Raw genomic sequence first — 23,226 nt, forward strand, 5'->3', positions numbered from 1 at the left:
TATTACTCACTATATACTCCCTACTTCGTTCAGAGTTTTGTCACGATGTACGCAGGAAAATGTCCAAAACGGGACATTTTCAAAAACCCCCTCAGAGCACTGCCGTGTCCGAACTTTGTTCGGCCTCATCCAAATTGAATGGCGTACGTAAGTTTTGATGGGTTTTTCGACCCGTCCCGACCTGAGAAGAAGATGGCTGGTAAACATACGCCGGGATCATTTCTCCGTCACCTTTGAGATTTAGCACTGAAAAGTGCTCTATAAATAAAATGTATTATTATTATTATTATTATTACCTCTCCCACGAAGGTCTGCAGCGGACACTTCGTTACCGATCAGTTCACGAAACAGCGCCATAGTTGAACCGGACCGGAAACAGTTGAGCTTTACTAAGTAGACCCAGGACATGGTTGTGCAAGTAGCCCATTACTTGTGAAAACTAATATTTGTCCCATGGAGCAAAGTTAACATCTCTTCTGTGTCTTAATTTCTACGTTGAAGAATTATAAAATGCCCCATCAAAATCCTGGTTTACATTCACTGACCTCCACTCTCAGCTTGTGCATGCTGGCACCTTAAGTAACATCTCTTCAGCTTTCTCTCAAGCCCGATCTAAAAGCCTGGTCTTTCAGTAGCGTGGCTAAACCAGAGGCTCACAGCTTCACTGCGTATTTTATTGGGTCTGTCTGTCTGAATCAGCAGGGGAACAAGCTACTGGATGTCATAATAAAATGAGAAACACACACGGGGAGGCCTTCCCTCCAAAAGACTATGGGGTAGCAGACTGCAATCTCATAAACTACAGGACATTACATGCTTGCTACGTTCATCATCAGGTCTGTAAACCCTAAAGCCTACTAGGGGTGTTTCCTTACAACTTTCCAAGCCGCTTTTTTTTTGTCTAAGACTTACAAACTATACAAAGCAAAGTTCCACTATAGTGAAATTATCAGTTTCAATGTCATATCCAGTAACAGCTGTATACATTTACAGTGAGGTGAGCAACTTAAATGGCCTTATCTCCAAACAAAGGAAACATATACACACACACACACACACACACACACACACACACACACACACACACACAAACAGGGATGTGTTACCTTTAGCTCCGGGCAGAAGGGAATTGGTGCAGACGTCTGGAGAGGCAGAGACGTCGGTGAACGCGACCATACACACACAGAGCAGCAACAGTCTTGTGTTGCGTCCTTTCTCCATCATCTCCCGATCATCACTTACAAAGAATCCAAACTTTAGGCTTGTTCCAGCAGCTTGCAGCGACACACTGGCTGTGTGACGTACCAACTAATGAGCAAACATTCTCCGCAGAGGATCAGAAAAAGACACGCGCACGCACACGCAGACACACACACACACACACACACACGCGCGCACACACACACACTTTTGTTTACAGTCTTATCAGTTGCTTGTCATAATGTTACTCTGTTGAGAGTAACACTTAACAGAGTCCCGCATTCCTCTGTATATCTTACCCCTTGGAATTTAAAACTGTCTGTAATTGTTCTTTACAGGTTCAAAACTTCTTTATTATACTTTCTTAATATTACTTCTTTCTTTTTTTTCACATCTGCAAACTTAACATGGAAACTCCATTGAAACTTTGGTTCTTGTGCTTTTTGACTGATCAGCCACAGGCCAGAACCAATGTGAACTTTATTAGACAGTGAGTGGTGAAAGAATGTTTGGTTTGGTGGCTTGGCTGGTTTGTTAAGTTGGTGCCAGAACTCCACACTGATTTTTAGCTGAAATTGTCATCTTCGAATGGGAAATGTGCAAATCACAGAAGCCCTTTTCATTAATGTGCTCACAGTGATTCATCGATATGACAAAGGTCTTGTCATGCTGTATCTGCAAGGTCACACAAGACAACATAACTGACCTCCTGCTCTATTGTCCCTTTTAGAAGCTCAATGAAGAATGAAAAATTATAATATTATAATTGATGTAGGTGAAAATACTTGGATACTCTTTAACATATTACAGTACACATATTCTGGAAGTTTGTGATGACTCAGATGGAAAATAATGTAATTATTTCTGCAAACTAGAGGGAGCACAATGTTTCACGGACAACATGCCTGAGTAAGAAAGGACTGGGATGTTTTCTTATCAAGAAGGGAGTAGCACCACTGGGCCTGCAAATGTTTCTCCTCGTCCTCTCGTCCTTTACACTTCTTTCCACCCATTAGATCACTGACCATTGGGCGAGAGAGGTTTATGCTTGTACAGAAACGCACACAAAAACCAAAATGTACATCAGTACATGTACTTGCGCATAATAGGAAATATACAAAATGGCACAAGAAAAACAAAAGAACTACACAAGAACAAAAATGCTGTGCGCGCACAGATTCCTGCAAAATTACACATCCTCTGGATGGTCGGTATGTGCTGAAAACGTACAGGGATTAGAGGGTTTGGAGGCCTGAGGGTGGGGGCAAAAATAGGAGGAAAAGAGAGAGAGACGGAGACAGTGAGAAATAATTAGATAAGAGGACACGGGGAGACAAGAGACAGAGCGAGGAGGAAAAAAAGGATAACAGCCAGGACAACTGCGGTCCGAGCCGCATGTCTTGGCACAAATTGGGATTTCCTTATTCAAGAGATACGTTTCCAGGGACATCGGCTCTCCATCAGTCATCAGGGGCAATGGTCTGCACTGGTCTTTGCCGTACAGGGAGGGGCTGAGGTCAATGAGGGACTATTAATAAAAAAAAAAAGAGAAAACGATGAGAAATCAGGGATATTCATCTCCAACAGACCTGGGCTGGTGCTTTTCCTGATGTTGTTAGTATTTACAGATAAAATTCTTTCAAATACATCCCAGAAATGGCTCTGATATTACCGCACATCTTTCTTCTGACGGTCGAGTTGAAGGTTTGTCCATTTCATTCCAATCTGTTAAACGCTGTGCTCTTTGAAGGCCTGTCACACACTGGACTAGTCGTGTCGTAGTCAGGAATCAATTTTTTGCTGCTGATTGTGATGTTCTTCTCTTTTGGATCATCTTTGGAAAAACATTAAAAACACATGCTTGATAATATTTCACAGTTAGGCCTATCACACACACACTCAGTTTTAGTGGCATAATTTGTAAAAACTTTCTAGCTTCGAAGTCTACCTCGTCCCTGCTCAGGCATTTGTTGATGTTGAGATTTGTGTATTTTGATACGAGAGCTCTTTTATGGTTCTGGTGTTTGGCGTTGCTGATAACTGGCTTGCTGGCAAAGGTTGCTCAGAGAACATTAAAGAAACAGCCATGTTTCAACAGCACACATTTGTGTGGCCATCATTGTAAAAAAAAAAAGAAGAAGAAAAATATTAATAACCCTGCTTTGACTGAGCGGGGCGACTGAGACTGAGACAAGGATGACAGTGGCGAGAATGAACCGAAACAGTAAAGTCGCTGGCTGGAAAACAAAAGTTATGATGCTAAAATGCTCCAGAAAGATTAGAGGAATCATTTTCTGTGGGATTTGCACTATCACATTTCACATGTTAGTAATATAATACAATATAACAAAATATAGAATAAGAATATAAAAATGTTACTTAGCTGCTTGTAGATGGAAAAAAAAATGCAAACAACACACAAGTAATACTTCCACTCAGATCCGATTAACATTGTTAATATTTAAGACAAAACGTGATGATTAATGACACTCAGATAATATAAAGAGCTCACACGCATCGTAGTAGACAGCGTACTGTGAGTATGTGTGTGTGTTATTCATTCTTTCGGTTTTGGGGGACTTTTACATTGTTTTAGTCGAGGTCTGGGAAAGTGCGGCATTCCTGTTACACACACACACACACACAAACACACGCACGTACACACAAGAACAACACAGCCATCTTGAAGGCTAATTGTTTACATGTGGTTTGGATTTCATTCTCTAATTAAGAATGTGATTCACACTCCTGGAGTGAGGGTTGACTCGAAAGTGGGAACCACACTACAAAATAACCCCTGTGTTCTCTGCTGCTCTAAAACCCGTTTACGATGCTGGAAGAACCATACGTACGGTTACATGCAAACAGCAGAAGTAGCTCAAACTGCCCACATGTGTGTCAGGGACAAATCCGTCAACAGCAACTTGGGCCCATAAAATGTTTACCTAACCTCTCCTCCCAACCACATTACTTTACTGTAGAGCATGTGTGTCATAGTTGGCGGAGGGACTGCTGTGGAAGTGGCTGTGCCGCCTGTGCTTCCTGGTAAGGAATGGGAATCTGGCCTAACCCTTTTTTCTTGAGAAAGCAGTGAAGCATGCAACAAACTGGTGACAACCAAAGCCTGAGTGTGTGATGTTTCTCTTTCCTGCTTAATGATTTCACTTCGCAGAAAGTGATGCAGACGATTTTTGTTAAATGATTCTCATCCGGAATCAATTAAAACCGTGGTCCGTTTCGCTGCAGCACTTGAACTGCTGACTCCACAAGCAGGAAAACATGAGCTCTGGTAGTCTGGGTAATCAGCGGTGCCCTTTCTGAAATACCTCAAATAGAATCCAGTTCTTAAAATCTGATATTCAACCATTTGAATGACAGATATGAGAAGCAAAAATACTAAGGGGATTGCTGAGAAATGAATAGAGAACAATTTCAGTAAGGTGTCAAATCAGCGCCTTCTCTTTGCTCAACAAATGTTACATTTTTCCCCAAGAACAATCATCACTTTTTCTCCTGAATTATTAAGTGAGTAAAAGTGGGCCCAAAATGGAACCCTGTGGTACACCTTTGTTGACAGCCTTAAAACTTGCAAGACTAAATTCCAGTGTTTTTTTTTTTTAAATCGCCTGATATCTTTTTTTTAAACAAATTTGGCAATGATTACTAAGTTGTCGTTGTCAAACCCATATAATTTACAGTTTAACCATAAACTTAATTATAAATAAGGAAACACAAATGCAAACAAATGATTAGAACTTGATTCAAGAGAATAAACAATTGTGCATTTTTTCTGCATTGTTACTGATATGTCTGTGCAAGGCCCATGTGGGCCAATATATCGGCCGAGCTCTAGTTGAAATTTCACTTTGGCACGGTTGAACTACCTCTTCAAACCCTACATGACAGTCTGGGCTGTCATATCATATAATCCGCATTAAAACAGACAAGCCTGGCCGTCTCACAGATTGAGTATGTATGTGGTACCTGCGTGAAAGCTGAGATGCACATTTCTCCTCCCCGTGAAAAGTTGATGCTTCTTCAAGAAAATCTGCCATTCGCTTGACATGGAAACAATATGAGGGGAAATGAATGGTGTTGTGGTTGGGAGATGGATGGGTGTTTATGTCTGCCGTCAACTCTGCTGACTTTGGTTCAAAATCCAGCTTTTCCAGGAACCATTTCACTTAGAGAAGTTTGCATTTTTCAAAATTTGCCTTAAATTGGTCCATGACCAATGGCTTTCCCAACCTTATATAAACTGTTTAGAGGCTAAACCTCAACTCAAAGTCTTATTGCTATAACCTAATCCTGACCTCAACCAAAGTTGTTTTAACCAGTCACCAGTGCCCTTTCTCCTGTTTGCCATCTACAGAATGTGACACACAAGTGCAAATCAAGTATTAGGTGTAATGGTTACATCATGTTCACAGCTCAGGGTTTCAGGTCATGCTCATGTCATGAAATCTAATCCCATTAGTGTATCAAATGTCAGTTTTGTTTTCACAGTGATAAAGTGGTATCCAGCGATGGAGGTGGGCGGCAAAAGCTGTTTGCTTATAAAATAAATAAGTTAAGCTCTTATACCGCATTATAAGTTATTTCACATTTTTCAGAAAGGTTATTTTTTTCTCTAACATCTTGTCCAGTCAATTAAAAAGAAAATCTGTTGCAGCTGCAAAACAAGCTTTGTTTACTTAACAAAACTTTTATATCCATCTGCTGTCTGCTTTTCTCTTCCGTCTGTGACTCCGTGGCACTCGAACAAACCAATTTTCTGGACACAGCTTTGCCCTCTGGACAAAACATTTAAACTCAAGGAAGATTATAAACAGCAGCAGCAGCAGTGGAACTTTGCTTGCGCTTTGTCACATCCAGAGAAAACTGTTTGTGTTCGTTTAACCATACAATATGTGTTTCATTGCATATGCTACTTACACAGTGAAGGATACCTTCGACAAACATTGTAATATTGATATATTTTCTTGCATTTTCTTCTTCCCTTCCCTGTTGCCTTGGGAGGGTTTTGAGCCTTTATACCATTTGGTTGCATGATTTCACATTTGAAGACATTACTCCTATGTGCCAAATAAGGTAGATGTATGTGCATACTCATGTTTGTATCTGCGTGCAGGTGATGTTACAATCACTGGTGCATGCCGCTCGGATGAGTGCCCTGATTTGCTGTCATTTGCATCGTTTGAGCTGCAGCTTCCTGGAGAAAGTCCCCGGGGGAAGTTTGATCAGCTTCCCTGATCACTATAAATGGATGCCAGGTAATTTTTCTTTTCAGAGTTTAAAAGATTTTAGAAAGGACTGGGCATGCACATTTGTGAAGACGAGAGGTTATTGTGGGAAAGACAGACAGACAGGCAGACAGGCAGACAGACAGAGAGGCAGACCGGAAAGCAAGCAGACACTCAGGTAGACAGACAGGTAAATATGTTGGAGACAGACACGAGGAGGAGAAGATAATCACACTCGGTGTCTGGAAGTGACACGTGTTGTTCTAATGCTATTAGACCCTGCACTGAAATCACAGCATTTGTTGTCACTAGTCTTAAAATAGCTGATCTAAAACCACCTTTTGGGGGAATATATTTTAAGAATTGCTGAGATCGAACATCTTTAGTGTTGTGGTTCGGTTGAGAAATGTGAACTATTCTATTTCTGAAGCAAATGATTCCACATTTGATTCGCGGAAACGTCCTTTTTAAGGCCCCGTGAAGACACTGCCGACATAACAACCTTTTCCAGTAACAAATCAAACCTATCAAATCATTTTCTTGACAGCGAACTGTGTGGCAATCTGTGTAATACTGTCAACACACACAGACACTGCCACATTTATCCTCGTGAGCAATTTAGAAATCTTTTAATCAAATTCTGATCGCACTGAGATTACAAACCCCCTCGTAATGTAACCTCTCTGGATTTAAGATGCTTGTTTGGAGTGGAGGTCGATTGCGCAAAGGCCTTTATCTCACTCTCGAAGAAACGCTGGATTAGATAGGGAGCTGCAAGCCACAAATTGTCATGTGCAAGTCGCTGGCAATTTTAGATAATATGAGTCAGATGGGTGTTGAGAAAACCACCTCAAGAGTCCTTACTGTTTCTCACGGCTCCACCTTACAGCTTTGGATGTCACAGTGTTTATATAGTATACCTCACCCAGACCTGTGGTTAAACTTTAATTCTAAAAAATCCGTCTTTTTCTCAATGATTGACCGTAACCGAAATTCCTCCTGTGTGTGTGCCTGAACTGCGCCTAAAACCTCTGCCAGAGAACGAGAAATAATAATAGTTGTTTCTAATAATACTAATACATTGTGTTCAGCACACACAACTAAAGCATTTACAAGCATGTCTACAAATTGTTTTGCATATTGATCGAGTTCCTACTGACGCAGCAAACCTTATTTCAAATTACCAAAGAATTTACCTACCTTTCTTTTAAATTTTCATCTCCAAATTGTGGATTAAGATTAGCAGCGAAATTGTGCTAAATTGTAACTTTTTTTCATGTGAAAACTATCATTAAGGCTGTATGGTCTCACTTTTGAGATATTGCCCATCATTTTTACTTTAGTAGTCAGACACCAGACAAAACATGCCGCCAGAGACACAGACAGATTTAGGTGCTTAACACCCTGTCAGTTGTCGGATAAGGTGATTACTAAGTCTTTCTTCCTAGTCAGACTGTCTTGTTATAATCATCATCTTTGGAATCAGTTATTACAGCAAGGTACTCCAGCAATATACTGTACATTAGAATTGAGTGAAAATAAAAAAAATGATAATATATTAATAAACTGAGATACTATTGTGTCTTTTTGTTCACATACTTATTGTTAAGCACACGGAATATCTATTTATTGTAATGGTTCTTTTGGTTTTTTGATTCACCAAACTGGTCCCTTTTGGTCACTTTAACAGTCTGTTAAACGCAGCCCACATACAGTTTGATGGAATAAATAGAAAATAAGATGTTGGAAAACCTTTAATGGCAGTTTCATGTCACCGTGGATGAATTAGTCTTTTGGAAAATCCCCCTTTGGTTGCATTTTAAAAGCTTCCCAGTCTCCGACATCATTGTCTTGGCAGTGCGACCTGTTTGTCTCACACTGAGTCTTTAGAGGGTGACTGAATGACTGATTTCAACATCAGTGTCTAACGCAGGCACGCACGCACGCACGCGCAATGAAGTACGGCTAAAGCTTTATTCCCTGTCTGACTGCAATATGACCTCAGCTCACCTTGGAGTTTACCGCTACAGTCTGTATATGGTCAAGGGGAAAAGAAGCAAAATATATTTTGTATTTTAAAGATATGGCAGTGAGTTTTTCCAACATTTCTAAGCAGAAATAGACAACTTTTTGGCGTGAACGTGTCACGATGTTAAAACTGATTGCACAGTGTAACGGTGACGGTGAAAATTACGCCATCTGTCCCACTGTTGCCCTCCTATAAGCCTTCACCATGTGGTTCCCTTTGCCACCCGGACACGGATTTCACCGAAAAATGACGACTCGACGGCACAAAGCGTCACCCGTTGGGTAACAAGAGCAAATAAGAGAATAGCGTTCTTCAGGTATGTATCCCCAGTGATACAACGCTGCTACTAGTTAATACTAGAAGCCAGAAAACAAAGTGGGAGCTCCAGTGTACATACTTCTTTCTTCTCCCAAGCGGAGTAGACAACTTCCTCTGAGGAAAAGTACCCGCGTCCTTATCGGCGTCCTGATACTGCAGCGTCCTTATGGCAGTGACCAAACAATAATCCCACCCGTATCCGAGGCACAAAAGTTGTCCGTTGCCTCCTTAACATTCGCTAAACCGCGGGGCCTACTGGGTGAGCCCGGGAAGGCTGTCACCTGCAGTTTCTGCTCTCAGACCGTGTGCCAGAGCGGGAGAGCAATCCATATGGTGAAAGCCAGCAGAATCAAATTGAGATGTTTTTTTCCTCTCTGAGCTCATCACACTCACAATTTCGCTCCATCGAAGTTCGCAGTTTCTGCCATTAGACGCTGCTGCATTGTGCAGTTACCTAATGTGGCATTACTCTGGATTTACTGTAATGCCTTTTTTCCGTAAATGATATTTTTCCATAATGATTAATGAGCTTTTACCAAACTTGTATTTAACAATTGCACATGCTCATGATGTTATGACATAATTGTCATCAATTCTAACAACAAAAACAGAGACCCGGGTCATAAAAACAGACGTTTTCCTGTTTTTGTTCTTCCAGAATACAATTGGCCTTGAAACGACAAGCGACTACAAATACGCGTCTGCATGTTCCCAGTTGTGCCTGTTCTCCGATTTCTTCGAATAATAAAAAAGTCAAAATTCAGAGGAGATTACTATAGATGTATTGGACTCAGACAGAGATCTTTATTTTGATGGTCTTTTTCTCCACAGCATAAATCACTGACACAGAAAATTTCATTTGTGGTGGATGAGTTATGGAATGACAACAGAGGGCTGGAGTGGCTTTTGAAGCCTGAGGTCGGAGCCTCTGGTGTTGCTTTAGGCACAGCAAGTTCTGTGTGTGTGTGTGTGTGCGTGTTACAACATGTCTTAAGCAAAAAGTTGCTTACCTCAATGCTGTGCAATGACCCCCCCACCCCCCCACACGTTGACAGCATCAACTAACAGAGTGAACAACAGCAAACTGTACTGTATGTGCACTGCACCGGGGCAAACAGCAGGCTGTATTTCAGTTTGCGCCGTGATGTGTGTGGGCTGACATCATGACGTGTGGTTTGAAAGTCTGCCCCGGTAGAGAGCTCCGCCGCTCGTTGCTCTCACATTCACCCGGCAACGCTCACCGATGGGTAAGTTGCTAAACTGTGCCAAGAATGATTCCCATTTAGTATTTAAGAAAAAGATGCAGTGATTACTGTGAGACACGGTAATCAGCAGCCCGCATCGATGAATCTTGTATGTTATTTAGTTCTGTTGTACCACTGTGTCACCACACGTGTCAGATTTTTTTGGGTTGAAAACATATTCATTATGATGAGATTTAACTCTGTGAAGTCACAGATCTTGGCCTTTGCTGTTCCAAAGCACGCACTCATTGTCATTTGGAGTGCACACGAGGCCAGCTGCAAAAGGGCGATTTAGGAATCAGCTCATTAAAGTACATTTCTTTACATCACAACCTCTGATTTAGTTTTCATTTGGTTTGGAAAATGTCCTGCCCGTCAGGTTTGAGGCTCAGCGAAATTTGGTTCTGCTTTGTGTCCGATTGTATTCCTGGCAACAGAGGGCTATTACATACAACATCTTTTCACGCTCAGATCCCGCTTCTTTTACTCATTGCCCTTTCTTGGTTTAATAACTTTTGTGTCTGTTAATCCCTATTTTTCCCCAGAGAGGGAGCCGAGGGAGGTGGCCAACATCTGTTGACTGACGTGGTTGAAAAAAAGAGAGGCATAGAGTAAATCAGCACTAAGTTGTCGCAAAATAAATCAAGCCACATATGCACATGATTACACGGGGACATGCAGCTTGGCGAAAATGCATTAATCCACGTGTCTAAAGTCTAGATTATCCTACTTGAAATGTATTTTCCCCCCAAACAGATGTAACTAAACGGGGACCTATTAACATGTTAGAGATCTACCAAGTGAAAAACCTCTCAGAGGCATATTTAAATTGCTGCTCAACTAGTTCAGTTGCTCTGAAGGAGCGTTGACCTCGACAGAAGGCAGGACCATCTGTAGACATAATAAGCTCCACGAGCTCATCACCCCCACCCCACCCTCTCTCTCTTTCCACGTCTCCGTTCCCACTGTCCCATCTTTCCTTTTACTGGTCTCCTGAAATTTCATGAAATGAGGCTAATGACTAGAAGTTCAAATACCAGCTATAAACACGTGAAGTGAAGAACAGCAAACAGCTGCAGTCTGACGCTCGAACGGGACGATGGAAAGTGTCAGACTGTTTGCTTATGAATGTGTCTACAGCTCTGGCATACAGTCATTTCCAAACTCGGGCAGAGAGGTGTCGTTTTAGTTTGTTTCTCATTAAATCATGACCGAAACTTTCCCAAACCTCAAGGAAAGTTTGTTTTAATTCTCTGCCAACCTCTTCGAATGACAATCAAGTGAAATGGCTTTTTCAGTATTTTTTGAACTGCCGCAAAATTCCCTTTCATTGAGGGACAATTTTTTGACGGGCGAAAGGTGATATTTTGTCGTCCTCTTCAGCCCTTTGCATCCATACTTTACCACACAGTGATGAGCACCAAGATTATATGCTTCAAAAAAATAAATTGGGGCAGATTTTATCCGCTGTAGCCTGCTTATTTTCAGCTGATTTGTTTAAAGTTAGAATTTCTCTCTAGAGTCTCAAATGTGCGCTTGATGGCTGATACGGTGTTTGAAGGTTGAGGCCAAAGCTGCAGTCATTAAAGAAACTCATTTTCTACTGGATAAGAAAAAAAAGTATGATGTGCTCCTTGGCCTTGAAAGTAAAGCTAGGCAATAACTGTAGTAAGGTATAAAGGTTGTCACACAGACACTTTTAATCCATTCCTAACCATTTTTGCTTTCGGAACTGAAGAAGGTTCGCGGATGAGAGGTAAAACATCTTCAAGAATCTAAAACCTAGTGCAGCTGTATCCGCCCTTTGGGATAACTATGACCCGGATGAATTAGAATCTCCACAGACACCTATGCATGGGCAGTATAAGATAGTTTGGCGCGAAGGTGAAAGTGAATGTTTATTTACAGCGCTGTCAATCACACGTGTGACTTAGTCAAAATTAAAGGAAATACAAGGAGAGTAAATCTGAAAATGACATCATGAAAACTCAAACAAAAGCCACATGTTCGCAGCAGCACAGCCTCACATTGTTCTGCCTCCCTTGAGAGGCGGGGGGGGGGATGCTACTGAATATATAGGGCGTTCAATCAACACCTACACTCCTTCAGCCCATACCGGTATTTACTGAGGGATGAAACATACAGTGACTTTAATACCAGGAAATATAAATGATCATTTTACTCCTTCCCCAAGCTCGTTACATTTCTAAATCACTATCTGAAAGGTAAGAATCTCGACAGATTTAACTAACAAACAATAGACAATCAAACTAAACATTCCCACTTAAAAGAACGCCCCCTCACCAGTTGGTTTAAGCCCTGATGTCAGCGATGACATCACCAACACCATAAAAACCAGGAAGTTCTGGGCGGGGCCTCTTTCACACCACAGGCCTGCATGGTGACTCTGAACAAAGGAACAAACAAATGTAAGTATTGGACAAAGGAACAATTTCCAAACGCAACTCAATGAATATAACTGAATGCAACTCATGGCTTTGTGTTTGCTTTCACAAAGTCAGTGAAGCAATGTTACCTTAGCAATGCTAAATTATAGCAAAATGCACACATGTAGAGTGTAGTATGACAACGTGCAGGCTGACTTGTGGAAAGGGACGAGTGGTGAGTAAAGAGATCTCCTCCACTTTGTCACAGGCAGTCACTGTTTTTGGGGAAGTGGGGTTTGAAACTGATCTTGACTTTCTGTAACGGGCACTACAAACTATTTCTGCTGGCCGTGGTGCCACCGCGCTATGGGGGTGTCCGCCTATGGTTTTCTACTCCCTGGCGCAGGGTGATAATGATGGATGGTGAACGTTTTCTCCAGGGGATTCGGTGGGCTCGGCGGGACATTGCAGACAGATTGGGTAATTATCGCGATGCGCTCATCTCATCTGAGCTCCTCGCTGCCCTCTTCCCACCAACCCACTGGCTCGGATTTCAGAATTCCTCCTCCTGCCCGCGGCTCCCATGTGCTCATCTTTGCCCTCGGTGTTGTCAAAATGTGTGACCGCAATAGTGTGAGGGCCAGCTCTTTCCAGAATCCCACAGCCCACACCCGGCAGCACCTAAAACCGCACTGCCAGAAGTACAGTGTTGCAGTACAGTGTCTCGTGCCCACGCTGCGACTGCTGTGAGACGCCACATGCAGGCCAGGCCGGCTGGCTGTGGGCGCGGCTAGTCACATTACCTGTAGCATGTGGTGATTACATTTTAAGAAAAAGAAATCCTCTTCAAGGAACCTCCCCGCGAACACACCTCTCTGTCCGTCGCTGCATATTTCCGCCTGTGCGTGTTTCCCGTCCCACCGCACCAAAACGGAGGTGACATCTGCCGCCGGCTGCATTTCACTTAATCCCCGCGGTCTCTCTGCAGCTTCCCTCTCTTCTAGCTCCATCCTTCTCGCTCCACCCAAACAGCGATGAGAGCATGTCACTTACAGACGAAGGTTTGCGTACATTCTCTCTCCCCCGGGGCATGTGGTGGAACATATGATACTGCAAACAGCAGGAAGGCAGGGTTCAGGCAGGAAAGGCGAAGGAGATTGGGACGGATGATTGATTTTACGGAACACTGGAGGTGACGTGCACATTTTCATTCGTGTGTCGCCTCTGGGTTTCGGGATTTAAACTCCTGTCTATTAGGACCGTTTCTCATCCAGGAACACTTGCTGTTCCGCATAAAATCATCATTGCTGGTCGCCAGCTTCCCTTATTTTTTCTGGGCGCTACTTTTGGTGGGGATCGAGACTTGGGCGGGAGGATCAGGAACTGATCTCGAAATGCGTTTTATTATGACTATTGTGAAGAAGGTTTCTCATTGACACAAACTATAAATAAGTCTGCAGTGGATGGAAATGGTGACAGTTAAAGGTTTGTAAAGAAGGAGGAAGGTGTAGAAAGGTGATTTTTTTTTGTTTGTTTGTCTAAAATAGTGTACATAAATCTCCGACACATGCTGCGCTGACGGTTCACACCATCCGAAGAAACCCAGCCCAGCTAGAAGAGTTGAGTCGAGACTGATGTCGGTCAAGTGTCTTTGAATGTTCCACGTGATTGATCGTCAATAAGATGACATTACATGGTTTCACAACGGGCTTCCCTTTGCTCACTGGTTGACATTTTGATGAATTCTAAAGCCTGAGGAAGCAGTGAGGGTGAGATTGTTACTGTACCTGCGTACGATAACCCGAGCCACTAACGTTGTGTGAGCTCAAATTCATGTTCCAGTCCATTTTACTGACCAATTTTCTGTCTTTGTTGCGTTATTGACATAGTTTTCATTCAAATGTTGTTTGTCATTATCTTTCCTTCAACACATTCTGTGTAATACACAACTCTCCATTTTCTCTTCAATTTCCCAGTAGAATTGTTTCTTTTTTTCATTCCTTTTGACTCGGACTGTACTGACAAAAGACTGTTTGGCTTCTGTGGAAGTGGACAAATTACAGCCGCGGGAGCTACAATAACTTTCGTCTTTTCTTCCATCTGGTCTTTTTTTTTCTTCTTCTATCGCTGTGCCATCTCACTTTTCTTCCTGTACCACAAGTGCACTTATTTTAATTTCTCCTGCCAGTTGGTCTCTCCCCCCCTCTCTCTTCTTGTCTGACGGGCTAAATCTGTCACTGTCCTGTTGGAGAAATAAACAGGGCGCCACCGTAAAAAGCAGGAGGACAGAGGGCGACTGTGTTCTGGCCTCGCTGGTTCTGATGAGAGGAGCAGACAGAGCGCTGGCAGAACGTCTGGGAGAAAAGGACTGTTGGGAAGAAAACATCACGTCGTCACAGCAGAGCGGAGAGGGCAGTGGAGATGCACCCGGGATGCTCTGGGACTAACAGAGTCTTGCTCCAGTGACAGAAGTTCATGTGAAAACAATTTTCAATTTTATCCTCTGACTTGAAATTTGGAATTTGGGAAACATGTTACACTGGCCTTCTGATGTCAGCGCTGATTCCCACCGGAACGTGTCATGTCAACACTTGCTGAGTCACTGGCAGCTCTCACACTTTCGGCTCTGTCCACGCTGCATTGTAGAAAGCGGGGGGGGGGTGTCTGATGAGCATTGGTTGTCTCTACCTCACGGGTCTGGTTGTGGTGAGAACGACCAGACTGTCAAAAACTTGCAGCGATGGGACGATCTGGTGCCTCAGAATATGCAGCACAATGAACACGGGGAGAGCTCATCTCATTGAGGTCACTAAATGACAGCGGGTCAAGCTGTTCAAATGCAGGGAAATACATGAAACTTGTGCATAGTTTAAGGAAAATATCCAATTTTTTTTCCTGTGATGATCCTATTACAATAATTTACTTCACTTCGCGTCCGCTTCATTCAATTGTATTTCATGGTTTATTCCCGTCTCTCCCTCTGTCGTCCGTGTGCTGGGGAGCATCTGTTAAAGTAATACACATAGTGGAATGGGGGCGGTCGGAGCGCTCCAAGCCAAACAGAAATCCCTGTGCGTTTCCAGTATTCAGGGAATGAAGTGATATTGTACCAAAAACTCATCAGATGTAAAGGAGGCGGTTGGCCGGACTCTTTCATGTGATGAACTTAGATTCCCAAGGATTCCCGAAGATTTACAAAGTCTGGCCACGCCACTGGAACAAATGCGGTCATGCAGTGCAACGACTGAACCTGGCTCTTGGTCATTAGCGGCAGGATCAAAGCCTCTCGGCGCACAGGGTCGTGGCTCCGTTGAGAGGAAGGAACATCCCTCCGGGGCAGACTTGCTATTATTCCGCCCCAGTACGTCGTATTTGACTGGGGTTTAAGGGTTTCTGCCTGTCTTAGCCTGTCAGCCACAGTAGTTTGGAACGCTGTCGGTGTTTAGTCATGGTCGCGTGTCTGGAGGCCGAAGAGATCGCCGCTTGCCGGTGAGTGTGAGTCACCGGCTGGAGCGGGGCGTTCGACGATGCTCTGAGTCCGAAATGATCTGTGGCATGACAGGAGCAGAGACGTCTGGCAGGTGCAACAACAAGCTGCGGTGAATCACAGTTCACGTGGAAATTGGTTTTGATATTTTAAATGGTGCAACTTCCAGCAGGGAACATGTTTGTGTGCGTCTGCTGACGAGCGGATCGGCATTTTGAAGCGGAGAATACTTTGCATCGATGAGGAAAGCAAGTGTCCAAATGTTACAGCTGACCACACGAACACACATTCACGGACACACAGTGACCCATTCATCAGGCTCTGTGGAGTCTGGAAACTCCCCTGTCACAGCCAAACGCACACAGAGAGACACACACACAGAGCATGTGCTGTAACACACATAAACAGTTGGCCTGTCACATTCGCATTGAGAAATCTGCAGCTTCTGAAGAGAAAGTCTGCTGCGTTGTCCTTGTCTGACATGCAAAGCTTCATAAAATGTTATGCGTCTGTCTTCAGGGCCGTCTAAATCACCGAGGCGTGGGATTGCTTTGGCTAATTTTCACGTCGTATGGTTTTTGGACTTTTGGCTGAATTTGATTTATTCGCGGGTGCGGTTGGCTTTTGCACTTTGCAAAAACTTGGGAAAGTATGCTTCTATTTAACGACGCCTAATTCATGAACCAGCACTGGCAATAAGAAGGTGTCAACCAACCATCGCAGTACTGTTTTTGCTCATAAAGAACTTCTGAAATTCAGTGTTCAGAGGTCTTGTCATGACTCCGCCTGAGGGAAAGTTTATTTGTATTAGTGCACAACTGACCCGTGCTTCTGAATGTAGCACTTAATTGCTGCAGTTGCAGTGTCGAGAAGTTGGAAGAACATCCAGTCTCTGTGCTTATTTCTGTGACGCCGTGAATCAGAAATTGATTTTTTTCCTTCCCATTTGTGTTCTGCTCCACAAAGCAGCAGGAATACCATAAATTAAGCAAAGCATATTGATCAAATAAACATGATAAGATATGAATTGCTTTCTCCCCGTCAGTGGTGGATTGGATCTTTTTATTGTTCAGTTTTGTTTCACAAAACCACCGCAATAAGAGGATAGGGACAGGTCATCACCGTCATCATCATCGTCCTCATATCATTACTATCATCATGGGAAATCAAGCTCTAAAATATCTCTCCCATGTGACTTTTTTCCCAGTAATTATCTTTATTTTCTTACATTCTCATCGCGCTCTTCAGCTTTTGATGAAGACGAGAGCCATCATCGCACTCATGACACTTGTAGTCTGTACAAACACCATTATATCACTTTGCAGTTCTGTCCGTGCATAAAGGCCATGTCCTAGTGCAGCAACTATTATTTCCTCCAAATTTCCCGTAACTGTCTTTCAGAAAAAAACAACTATGCTGCTCGTCCAAATGGCCCAATGAGACTGGACCGGTAGCATGATTAGAGATTTGACTTCAGACGTCTAATTTGGTGGCTCCTTGATGTGATGGCAGAATAAAAGACAGCGAGAGACGAGAGGAGAGGAGAGGAGGACTGAAAGTGAAGAGGAGGAAATTGAAACATTGTGTGACCACAGAAAAGGCCATGGACGGTTTTAATATGCCCCACTAAACAGAAAAGGAAAGCCAGAAAAACAAAAGGGGCTTTCGGCAGCGCTTCTTTCGCAAGCGACCTGGCCAGCTGCTCCGGCCGGGTGCAGGGTGGGTGGGGTGTGTCACACACATGGAGGCTGCAGGGATGTGACTTCCCGCTCACTTTCTGCTTTCCCTCTTTCCGTCCACTTTCTCTGTCCAAGTCCCTGGATCCGTTCCTCCTGTTATCTAATCCTGAGAGCCTCTTTTCTGGAATCTAAAGAATGACAGTTGTTGGGTTTTTGAAATGTCATCGGTAATACTGGCCTTATTACCAGATACGTCTGATCACATGCAGGAGCATCGGGAGCATACAGCAGCAAATCAAGGCTTAAATATTGCACCGTCTTGGGGGGAAATATTCAGAAATTCCAGGCAGCAGTAGTGTGGCCATTACATCACTGGCACAATTTGGCACACAGCTAATTTGATCTGCTTACTGCTCTGACATTTTAAAATGAACAGACATGTCCATGACAAGTAGCTGCCATGATGGATCACAAAGCCACAACCAAGCGTCTTAACTTCCGAGAATACACGTAGAGACTGGGACGAATTAAGAAAATATTTCGGTCTTTTTCTGTTGCTATTTAAATCATATTACACAGACTCAGAGGAATAGAGTCAATTACTTAAGCAGAAACTTGGAAAGAAATTACCCAGTGGCAGGAATCAGGGACATCTAAACCACATTTTTAGGAGGAACAGGCATCTACTGTAAAGCAGATACACACAGTTCCATACATACATGTACAGAAACACACACAACATTTGCAGAAAACCCCAAAGAAACAGACGCGGGGCTCCCATGACATGAACATGGGAATTTTTATGCACACATACACACACACGCATTGCATGCTCTAGGATGTTTGTCCTAGATTTACCAGAAACTGTATTAACAATGAGAACCTTAAACAAGATGATTATATGATTATTACTGCCTTGGCCAGAGGGAGGAAGTATAAATCGAAGACAGGGCAGTGGCGGTCAGAAGGAAAATGACATGAAAGAATCAGGGAGGAGTTCTGGCCAACCTTGAAGCGCTTTTACTTTTTTCTTTTTTTTAATTTCAAAGATTTTCTGATCTTTAAAGACCGGGCTGACCTTAAACAACGCGCAAACACACGGTTACGCACCAATACGGTGTGTTCTTAGTGACCTTAGTTCAAATACAGCTTAAAGGATTTCTACTTTCACCACAAAGAGTGAAAGCCTGTATGTGTCTTTCAGATTTTCTGTAGTGCTGTCAACCAAAACAGAAAAACACATTCAAATTGGAAAGGATATTTGGAACACGGATGTAAAGAGATGTTTTGATATAACTCTGCAGAGCAAACAAGCTCACACACACTATTCCTCAGTTCTTACCTCAATCAAACTTTTGATCTCGCTATAATCTTAGAAACTCAGATCAAACGCGGTGTGGTTCATTGTTTCAGTTTCACTGAATCCTGCCACAGAACACAAGGACTGATAGATGATTTAAGGCCACCATTGACCATCTGAGCTTAGGTCCACACGCAGACCCGCGTTCCAGATGTTCATTGATAAACTATGGACCCGATTTGGTCAATCCACTCACGCTGGACCACAACACTCGGCCATTTGAATGGGAGCATGATGGAGCGGCCCTATCCCCAAAACCTCACCGCTGCTTTGAACTTCCAGAAGGTTTAGAGAGAGACTTAGGAACTCAGCTCATAATATGGTTACTGGTTAGCCACTGGTGACCACACTCAGCTCTCTGATGTCGCCTTCAGAGGCCTAGTGCAGCTGGCTGATGGTCGAGGCTTGGCTGAGCGTCTCTTTGTAGTGTGGCAGGTTGCAGGAAAGCCGGGGAGGCCCCTTCATTGGATCCCTGCCTCCTGAAGCACACTCTTTATCAAGAAATGGAAAATAATTTCAACCTTACACAGAGGAACTGACTAGCACAGCTGTACCAGAAAGAGAGGGCACTGCGATTTAGTATAAACTAATCAGAGCTGTAGGTGGAATTATATAAGCTGCGGTGGCATCTCTCTTGCAAACCTGCGGAACAGCACTGCAACTTGTAGAAAGCAATTTATTTCAGCCACTTTCTTTTACCAATGAATATGCTCAGGAGCTCCTGTAGAACCAGTTACGTGTTGAAAGTGTAGTTATCAAATTAGAATTGAAATAAATCACAATCCAAGAAGTTAAAAAATTTGCTTTTGAAAAAGGTTCACTTGGAAAACCACACTAACTGGGCTGTTCTGTTATCAAATCCTCGAACATCAGACTCTGACGTCGCAAAGAAGAGAGAACTAGAGACCATCTCGCAACGGGACTACTCCAGCCCCGAGTACACCAATGTGTTCACATTCTGACCCACGAGTACTAATTACTACATGATTACATCATACTGAGTACTCAGTAATCATGAGTCGGACCACTCCCATATTTCAACTCAGCCCTTGGTCCTAACTACACACCTGTGAAGGTTTGCGACTGCATCTTGTGCAGTTGGCAGTTGGTTGGTTGGAATCTGACCGACAGAACTATTAAAAAAACTGCCAAAGTACAGTAGTAGCTGTCTCCAGGACCACATTTTGCCATGATAACACACACACACACACACACACACACACACACACACACACACACACACACACACACACACACACACACACACAGTAAAACTAAAGTTATATTGTCCAGACGTGTTGATATATTTCTCTGTTAACGTAGTGATGTAGACTAGGAGGCTGAGTTTTTCGGCCAGTGGCCAAAAGATTGAGGGAAGGCTCCAGGCCCTTACCGCGTAGTCTCAGCAGTTACAAGCGAGTTTGTCCAAAATTGACAAATCAAATTAATCTTGGAATCCAAGCAGGTCCAGCCTGAAAGGAATAGTTCAACATGTTGTGAAAAAGAGCTATAACAGTTGTTACAGTTTGTTTTTTTCAAGACAGTTAAACGAGTAGATCGGTACCACTGTCATGGCTACGTGCATCAAGCTGAACCTTGAACCAGGAGGTCCATCGGCCTATCCTTGCGTGAAGGCAACACAAACAAACATGGAGGAGAGCCAACACGACACAGAACAGGGAAATAACAAACAGGCCGACCAGCCGAGCTCGAACCTAAAAGAGGGACTACTTTTGTCGCTTGGATGTTGTTTGGGTGAGAAAAGTCTGACGTGGAGCAGAAACCCATACTGGAACACCTCTTACCTCTTTATTCACTTACGCAAGATTCATGTCAAACAGTACAGAGAGAGTCCACGGCAACACGGAGCTATTGAAGTTGATTAGAAGAAACCCAAGAGGAACTGAATTAAGATGATCACGGCCCGCTGGGTCTGGCAACCAATCCGATGTTATTAGCACAACGACATCTGGGAAATCCAACAGGAACAGGGATCAGTTAACATCACGGTGTGAAAATGCTCAGCCGCGGAGAAACCCATGATTCACACGAAGAATATGTGGCGTCTCGGTCCAGTCACAGACCGAGGATGACAGCCTCCCCGGTTTGGTTCAAAGACCTAATAGATAAGAGACTTTAACATCAGTGAGTTTGTGTCAGTGAATCATGCGACTTGTGTTTTCACACCCTGGCAGAGCCTCACACACACACACACACACACACACACACACACACACACACACACACACACACACACACACGCAGTAGACCGTTCTAAGCTGCATTACTATACCATCACTTTTGAGTCTCTAGAAAAAGTCACCACTCCCTTTCACTTCCGAACGTTCATTAAATATTTCACTGGTGACTCGCGTGTTCGTCATAGCAGCGGTGGTCTTGTTAAAGCTTGGCAAGATGCGAGTTCACTCGCTGGAGATTTCACATGCTGATGCCTGCACCGGGGCTACGGAGAAGTGAGAGTTCTCCCACCTCAGTGGAAATGGATCGCTGCAGCTCACACTATTTCTGATTCTCTTTGGCGCCGTACAAGGTGCCGTTGCTGTGAATTCCACCTCGTCCTACTCATAAGCGGACCGTCGTTGAGGCTCACAAGCGGTAGCACTATAGAAAGTTCATAGGTGCTGATTCCATCAATGGGGAGATTTATCTGTGCTGTCCATTCCTGTATTTCAACTTTGGTGTATTTTAACTCCGGTGTCCTCCCGCAGTCCCGCAAGTTTTAATTAAACATCACACAGTGACGTGAATTAAATAATGGCATGACAAACGAGCGCATAGTGACTTTCAAAATTATGATGCTGCAAAGTGAGTTAACCAGCAACGCATCACGTCGAATGACAGGCAGAGCTTTGGGAAATAAAAAAATTGCTTCTAACAACACATAAAACTTGCGGCACCAATAAGTTGACACCAGTGGTAAATGGAAAATAATATATATATATATATATATATATATATATATATATATATATATATATATATATATAGTTTTGAATCCTTCATTGAAGCTTTCTAAGTAATATGTTTGGTGGGGAAGTAATAATTAATAATAAAGTAAACTTACCTATAGTGCGATTGAGAACCTTCTCTACTCTGTCGCTTGTTTAAATAGCTTCAATTATTTCTGTGTTGGTGTATCTGAAGCTGTGTGTTTCCTGGCTGTCAATGAAACCCACTCAAATTTCTTTTTTGATAAACCAAATGAACTGAAACTGCTGTACAGTATGTGCCGAACCTCCTCCAGTGTTGAAGTCCCTGCAGCCCCTCAGAAGAGGTTGTGTTTGAGTTCAGTGCTCGAATCACAGGTTTCTGTTATTGCTCAGCTATGTCACAACTTATAGGGGCACACCCACTGAACACAGCTCACTCAGAGAGAGTATTTCTTACACACAATAGATTAGTCCATCACTTCAATGGGACTAATAATTCAATATTGATGGTGTTTTTATTGATTTGGTATTCTATCAGGTCAAAACTTTAGTCTACTTCCAGTCCTCATTTAAAGTGATCAGGAAGTAAAGACTCAGGTCACATAAGTCCTATTGTTTTATGCCCTACAGTCTGTACAGCAATAAGGCTGCATCATTTTCTGGTTTCCGGATTCAGGCAGTAGTGTTGTGAGTCAGGCTTCCTTCAGCCGGAAGTGAGCGTAGGAGGATGGTGTGTGACAGCATCCTCTGTCTTCATAAAGGTGAGTGAAAACAGGGACTTTGTTTGCTGGAATTAGCATCATAAACACACTTGGCCGTGTTCAGGGCAGAAATTGTGACGGGAAAAACAGTTTGAAATGTCCTAGGCCAAAGCCTAAAAGCGTGTACAAATATGGAAGCGATTATGACAAACATGACCATAACCGTAATAGTGAAAAGAACTACGCTGACTCAGATTGTGGCGCATGAAAGAGTAGGATTAAGAGAAGGGGGCTGGGGAGGTGTTTGCTTGGTACAGCGGAAGAGGTGCTGAAGGTGTGTCCACGCAAGAAGTGCTGCAGCTCTGTCAAAGCACGTTATTGAATGAGACCGTGGTGTGCTCCCACACTGCTCAATGACATTTTGCACACCTACTCGTTCAGCAAACATTTACAAGAAGCAGAAGCATTTGAATGAAGAGTGTGAATTTTGGGAAGATTTTCATTTTTCCCTGATTTATTCAGATGAATTGCTGGTCAGCTCTTCTTGGTGGGTTGGACCACACCGCAAAGTGCAGCTTAACATATTAAAGCCCAACTGATGTTTAAGGGTTAGACCTATATTGATAT

General features: G+C 43.1%; 1 protein-coding gene across 4 annotated transcripts in view; it reads right to left on the reverse strand.

Annotated features, from left to right (window-relative positions):
- colec10 (collectin sub-family member 10 (C-type lectin)) overlaps positions 1 to 22,242 on the reverse strand; it is a 32,088-nt gene extending 9,846 nt beyond the window's left edge. The window contains exons 1-3 of one of the 4 annotated variants that reach the window (XM_047336339.1): positions 22,033 to 22,242; positions 2,878 to 3,034; positions 1,107 to 2,728 (exon numbers count right to left, since the gene is read on the reverse strand). In XM_047336339.1, coding sequence (XP_047192295.1) covers positions 1,107 to 1,224 — 118 coding nt within the window. In that variant the 5' untranslated portion in view covers positions 1,225 to 2,728; positions 2,878 to 3,034; positions 22,033 to 22,242. Of the gene's footprint in view, positions 1 to 1,106; positions 2,729 to 2,872; positions 3,035 to 20,752; positions 20,769 to 22,032 lie in introns of those variants that run through there. The other 3 variants (XM_035632980.2, XM_035633084.2, XM_035632997.2) reach the window with 3 other exon arrangements.
- Between the last annotated feature and the right edge of the window lie 984 nt (positions 22,243 to 23,226).

Source organism: Scophthalmus maximus, chromosome 1 (assembly GCF_022379125.1).
Source record: "Scophthalmus maximus strain ysfricsl-2021 chromosome 1, ASM2237912v1, whole genome shotgun sequence".
Taxonomy (NCBI): domain Eukaryota; kingdom Metazoa; phylum Chordata; class Actinopteri; order Pleuronectiformes; family Scophthalmidae; genus Scophthalmus; species Scophthalmus maximus.